We start from the raw sequence: 7,078 nt of genomic DNA, 5'->3' as shown, positions 1-7,078 counted from the left end.
CCACAGTGCTGGCCCCTTCTCCGGATTTCTTAAAAAAAATGTGAACATTTCTGGACAGGGGAGCAAGCAAAGTTATTTTTCTGGATGTTTCTCAGAACTATGGAGATTCCTTGAAACTCAAACTTCTGTTTTCCTCTTGCATCCTTGACTCAGAACTCTGGCTGCAGATGAGAGAGCGCACAAGTGTGATCTCTCCTCTAAGCACCTGCATTCTCTTTCTGAGTCCTGGTCTCTTTCTGGCAGCCGCTTATTCTGAGGATGCTTATTCTGATCAGTTTCAGAGCTGAGTGTGGGACAGAAGTTTCATCTCTCAGAGACCATCTCCCTGGTGCGGTGGTCTGCCTCGAGGGGACGGTGTGAGGGCATCAGAGGACAAACAGGTAAAGACACTGACCTCAGCCTTAAAGTGTTCACTATTCATTGGAAAAGCGACTTTCTCCTCCAGAATCCCAATGTACATGAATAGCTTACACTATCTTGTCTTCCAGGTCATTTAAAGTATTTGAAAGTGTCTCTCAGTGACTCTGCGATGTGATGTCTCCCAGTAGAAGCATGTGCACTGCAGGCAAACTTATGCAGCCCTGGTTTGAGCTGGGTCAGCTGGAGGATGAGTGTGGTCTCTGTGTCTCTGTTTCCCTCCTCAGGTGCCACATTTGCCCAAGCCGTGCTGACCCATACTCCATCCCCTGTGTCTTCATCTGTGGGAGGCACAGTCACCATCAATAGCCAGTCCAGTCAGAGTGTTAATAGTAACAACTGGTTATCTTGGTATCAGCAGAAACCAGGGCAGCCTCCCAAGCTCCTGATCTATCTGTCATCCACTCTGGCATCTGGGTTCCCATCGCGGTTCAAAGGCAGTGGATCTGGGACACAGTTCACTCTCACCATCAGCGGTGTGCAGTGTGACGATGCTGCCACTTACTATTGTCTAGGCGGTTATAGTAGTAGTGCTGATTCCACAGTGATACAAGCCCTAAAAATAACCCCCCAGAAAAGCAGAAGTGTGAGGCTGGGCTGTCCCAGCTGCCCCTCCTGGGCCCCATCTGCTGAGAGTGATTCTCAGAGCAGCCAGGCTTGAAGGTCCTGCAGGGTCAGGTGGAAGGGGCCAGGGTGACTCCTCTGAGGCTCCCTCCTTTCCTCTTCCCAAGTCAGGTTAATTGGCTGGTGATGATTCTTCCCTCTACTCATCTGGATGATGGCCAGTAGGTATGGGAGCAATGGAATTATCATCTTGGCGAGTCAGTTCAACCAAGGGGGTTGATGGGGTTGGCGGTGGCCTTCCAGGTGTTCTCAGCCACAGGAAAAGAGGGAGTTGTTTTAGGTGGGTATAGACCGCCACCTGGCGTCAGAGGGGAGATTGACAAAAATCCCAAAACAAACCCTGGCAAACTGCTTCTGGGGAGGCAGATTCTTTTAGGAACTGGACCTTCATATTGTCTCCTTCACATGCCACAAATCAGTAAAGCTCTCCTTTGAGCAACTTCAGTCGAGCCTGTTGAGTGACACCCCAAGTGAGAAGACCTCTTGTGTCTGCTAACACCCCTTGTCTGCTGGCTCCCACGCTTTCCTGTCCATCTGCCTTCCACCATGGGTGATGCACCACCAAGATCCTTGCCAAATGCTGCTCCCAGGAGCTGGGACATGTGAGCCTCTAGAGCTGGAAGCCAAGTACATTTCTGTCCAGCAGCAGTTATTGCGTCTGGGGTAATATGCTACAGCAATACACAATGCATGGACAACGCTCACACTCATGCTTAAGAGAGCGTGCATTCCAGCTCTAGTTCTGATGAGGATTCCCTTTTAAAATTTCAGATCCTGAAAGCAAAACTGCTGATGCAGCCCTGGAGCAGAGGTGTAATAAGCTCAGAAGAGTCCAAGAATCAGGGTCCTGAAGAACAAGTTGCATCTTTTGGAACAACTACAAGAGGGATGCTGGCGCTGCATACCGGGGCTTCACTCAGTGCACAAGGCCAGGCCATCCTATCCAGAGTGGTGAGAACAGAATGCCACTTCCCACCATGTCCTCCCTCCTTCCTCATTCCCATACCCACTACTCTTCTATTTTGTTTTAAGTTCTACACTGACATACTTTCACTCTATAATCACCAGCTTCTCCCTCCACTAAACAAAGAATTCAACACGGAGTAGCAGCAAAACCACTGTTCCTCAAGAGTCTAGTCAAGGTGTGAGTCTCTTCCTCCCAATCCCTCTGTCACTACCCGACCTGAGGAGCACTGGCGCCCCCTGGGGGTCACGTTTGAAATCGCGTCTGCTTTCAATCCCTGCTTGAGCAGTTCTTCATTCAATTCAAAATGAAATAGCAAATTCTCACCGAATTGAACCAATAGTAGCATCATTGTTTGCACACAGTGGCTCACAACAAACAGTATCACAATCTCCTAGGCATAGAATAATTGTAAAACTCAAATAGAGCCCTTCATGTCATAGATCTCTCATTTTAGTGGGCAGGGCAGATAAAAAACAAACATATAACGTTCTACACCTGCTCCCACTCTGGTCCATGTGAGAGGCCTCCCCTGGACACTGCCATTGCTCGGGCAGGTGGACAGTGGGTGTCCAGGTCCACCTAGTGCATCCTCCTGTGTTGGGGCAGAAGCAGAGGGAACGAATCTGGCAGTTCCACACTGTGTTTCCTGAAAAGATACACTAATTGTAGTCTCAGTAATGGTCAGATGGCCAAACAGCCCTTCAATTGAGGAAATAGATTCTTAAATTTCTCAAATTGCTGTAGCATGAAAGCAGGAAACACAAGGGCAGTGGAAGAATCAGTGCTCAGACACTGGATGTAAAAATAATGGAGCCCAATTTTAGCAGGGTGTCTTGTACTGTGGTGAATACTTATTTCTAATAAAAATAATGTTCTTAAATGTTACATTTTCCATTTTTCAAATATATATATATATACTTGTAAGACTGAGAATTGACGAGAGGCAAAGACAGAGGGAGAGACAGAGAGAGAGACAGAGAGAGAGAGAGAGAGAATGTCTGTAACCTGGTGCATCCCCAAACGGCTGTAGCTGTGAGTTCCTGGCCAAGCAGAAGCCCAGAGCTAGATCTGCCCCTGGGTCTCCCCTGTGGGGCAGGAATCCAAGAACTTGGGCCATTTTCTGCTGCCTCCCAGGTGTGCATTAGCAGGACATGGGATCAGAAGTGGAGCAGTGGGGATTCAAACCTGACTCTGATGTAGGCTGCTGGCTTTGCAAGTGGCAGCTTTATCCACTGTGCTGCAAAACCAGCCTTAACTCCTCTCCAGATTTTCTTAAGAAAAACGTGAAAGTGTCTGACAGAGGTGAGAAGAAAGTTTTTCTGATGTGCCGGAGGCCAGCTCCAGCATATCCAGGGGTTCCCGATGGTTTGGAAGGCATCTGCATAGGGAGGAATGAGAGACGTGCTCACAACAAGGCTGTTAGTTTTACACATTCTTCACTATTCTCATAAATTTTGTAATGTCCACTCATTAGTGATCTTATAGAGATAATGATTCTTCCTTATGATAAAAAAGTCTGTTTCCCATCCACTTTAAACCATTGACTTTGTAGTATGTGTAACCCCTCCCCCATCCGGATTTCCATAGCCATGTAACAATTTCTTTGAGTACAAAGATTTACTTCATATTTGAGATACAATAGAACAGAGACTCAAAGTGATGCTGAAGTATATAATAATCGATTACAAAAATATAGTGGTTATTTTGCAAAGAATCAGAACGTCTACTTATAATAATTGATTACAAAGATTGGAACATCTACCTTTTAATTTAACTGTACTAGTTTTTAATCATTAACACCCTACTCAAACAAACCTGTTCATTATATACGTCCTTTCCATAACCCTTCACTACTATTAGTTTCAGTAACTCATTCAAGACTCGCTCACTGATTTTGGTAATTAGTTTATGTCCTTTCCACCAGGCCACACAAACTCAGGCACTTACCACTATTTGTGTTTCTCTCAGACACTTAAATTGTTAACTCTCATTTACCAGTCATTAGTCTATGATGAGACACTCTCAAGTGGATTATAGCAGAGACTGAAGACCTTCCCCAAGGACCCTCTCATCCCTAAATCAGGTCTAACTGCGTACCACATGCCCTACAGTTTGAGTTCCCTCTAGGCTTTTACTGCAGATAACTGAAGCATCGGAGAGGGTTGAATTCCTCTAGGAGGACCCAGTCCATCAACAGCTCAGCTGTCAGTGAGGTCATTTGGAGCAGAGGCCGATTCTCAGAGATTTCCCAGAATGTAGGATCATCAGCGAGATCACCAGGAAACTCTGGCATTTTTGTATCAATAAACCTAAAACCAGCAAGAGGACTGCAGCTTATGGTTCTCACACCCACGGAGACAGACTCCTGCTGAGACCTTGCAGACAGCCAGAGTGGCCTTGGCCTCTTCTGATGTTCCTCAGACCTCTGGTGACTCCTTGAACTCGCACTTCTGTTTTCCTCCTGCATCCTTGACTCAGAACTCTGGCTGCAGATGGGAGAGCCCACCTGTGTGATCTCTCCTCTAAGCACCTGCGTTCTCCTTCTGAGTCCTGCTCTCTCTCTGGCAGTCACTTTTTCTGAGGATGTTTATTCTGAGTCAGTACAGAGGTGAGTGTGAGACAGAAGTCTCGTCTCTCAGAGACCATCTCCCTGGTGCAGCGGGCTGCCGTGAGGGGACAATGGGAGGGCATCAGAAAACAAACAGGTAAAAACAATGAAATCAGCTTTAAGGTGTAACTCAGTATTCCCTATAAAATGGGTTTTCTCCTCCAAAATCCCAATAACCATGAATACATTACACCATATTGTCCTCCAGTTCACTTAAAGTGTTTGCAACTGTCCCTCAGTGACTTTGGGTTGTGATGTCTCCTGGTAGAAACATGTGCAGTACAGGCAAACTTGTGCAGCCCTGGTCTGAGCTGGGACAGCTGGAGACACAGCCCCTGGGTGAGTTCTGAGCTGCCCTGGGCCCTTCAGCTGGACAAAGCCCTGACACGCCCCTGCTCATTTGCATGTCCCCAGAGCACCGCCCACCTCTCTGGGCATTTAGGAGCAGGCTGCTCCCACCCCATGCAGGAGGCAGTGCCAGGCAGGACCCAGCATGGACACGAGGGCCCCCACTCAGCTGCTGGGGCTCCTGCTGCTCTGGATCCCAGGTAAGGAAGGCCAGCAGCAGGAACGGGCTCGGGCAGTGTGTCCAGGACTGCCCGTCTCTGCAGGAGCATCCTCTAAGAACGTGAGGATGAGTGTGGTCTCTGTGTTCTGTTTCCCTTCTCAGGTGCCACATTTGCAGCCGTGCTGACCCAGACACCATCACCCGTGTCTGCAGCTGTGGAAGGCACAGTCACCATCAATTGCCAGGCCAGTCAGAGTCTTTATTATAACAACTACTTAGCCTGGTATCAGCAGAAACCAGGGCAGCCTCCTAAGATCCTGATCTACAGGGCATCCAAACTGGCATCTGGGGTCCCAGATAGGTTCAGCGGCAGTGGATCTGGGACACAGTTCACTCTCACCATCAGCGGCGTGCAGTGTGACGATGCTGCCACTTACTACTGTCTAGGCGGTTATGATGATGATGCTGATACCACAGTGATACAAGCCCTAACAAAAACCCCCCAGGAAAGCAGAAGTGTGAGGCTGGGCTGCCCCAGCTGCTCCTCCTGGCCCCATCTGCTGAGAGAGATTCTCAGAGCAGCCAGGCTTGAAGGTCCTGCAGGGTCAGGTGGAAGGGGCCAGGGTGACTCCTCTGAGGCTCCCTCCTTTCCTCCTCCTTGGTGGCAGCAGCACAGACATGACCATGTCCCTACTGTTTTAAGGAGGGCAATTATTCTTTACAAGTATTTTAAGCTAGAGCATCATTTGAGATTCATGGAACGAAAGAGAGAACACTATAAGTATTACAAGGGAAAATACTGTAAATACAGGTGATTATAAAATTTTAGGAAAGAAACCAATTTCATATCTACTGTTATTTAAAAATGTATTTTCTGTTTGAAATTCTGTGTTTTACACACACACACAGCCCCACACACACAGTTTCTGAGCTTCTCTCAGGTCTCCCACATGGGTGCCAGGACTCCAACATTGGAGCCATCTACAGGAGCTTTCCCAGGCCAAGCAGGGAGCTGGATTGGAAGTGGAGCAGCCAGGACTCCCACTGGTGCCCATGTGGATGCTGGTGCTGACTTTGGTCATTGTAACCACTACACAAAGCCCGCAATCATATCCACTGTTGCGAGAGCATAATGCAACATCCCACCAGATCCTTACTCCCATCCTCACTCCTCTTCTTTTTCTTTTAAGTTTTACATGGACACACGTTCAATTTATTACCACCAGCTTAACCTTCCAGTAAACAAAGAGCTCAGCGATGAGTGAGCAGAAAACCACTTTTCCTCAAGAGTCTAGACAAGGCTGTGAGTGTCTTTTTTTTTAACTTTTATTTAATGAATACAAATTCCCAAAGTACAGCTTATGGATTACAATGGCTTCCCCCGCCCCCATAACGTCCCTCCCACCCACAACCCTCCCCTTTCCCACTCCCTCTCCCCTTCCATTCACATCAAGATTCATTTTCGATTCTCTTTATATACAAAAGATCAGTTTAGCATACATTAAGTAAAAATTTCTACAGTTTGCTCCCACACAGAAACATAAAGTGAAAAATACTGTTTGAGTACTAGTTATAGCATTAAATCTCAATGTACAGCACACTAAGGACAAAGATCCTACATGAGCAGTAAGTGCACAGTGACTCCTGTTGTTGACTTAACAAACTGACACTCTTGTTTATGGCATCAGTAATCACCCTAGGCTCTTGTCATGAGCTGCCAAGGCTATGGAAGCCCCCTGAGTTCACTGACTCTGATCATATTTAGACAAGGCCATGGTCAAAGTGGAAGTTCTCTCCTCCCTTCAGAGAAAGGTACCTCCCGCTTTGATGACCCGTTCTTTCCACTGGGATCTCACTCCAGAGATCTTTCATTTAGGTTTTTTTTTTCTCCAGAGTGTCTTGGCTTTCCATGCCTGAAATACTCTCATGGGCATTTCAACCGGATCTGCATGCC

The 7,078-nt window shown here is 47.3% G+C and overlaps 1 gene segment (V, D, J or C); it reads left to right on the top strand.

Moving 5' to 3' along the window:
- Positions 1-5,109: 5,109 nt before the first annotated feature.
- On the top strand, positions 5,110-6,389 carry LOC108176161 (Ig kappa chain V region 2717-like). The segment is given in 3 exon segments: positions 5,110-5,164; positions 5,287-5,642; positions 6,315-6,389. Coding segments are annotated over 3 exon segments (486 nt in total).
- The last annotated feature ends 689 nt before the right edge of the window (positions 6,390-7,078 follow it).

This window comes from Oryctolagus cuniculus, chromosome 2, assembly GCF_051225735.1.
Source record: "Oryctolagus cuniculus isolate XC-2025 breed Fujian yellow rabbit chromosome 2, ASM5122573v1, whole genome shotgun sequence".
NCBI lineage: Eukaryota > Metazoa > Chordata > Mammalia > Lagomorpha > Leporidae > Oryctolagus > Oryctolagus cuniculus.
This window is presented reverse-complemented; position numbering and strand designations above follow the sequence as displayed.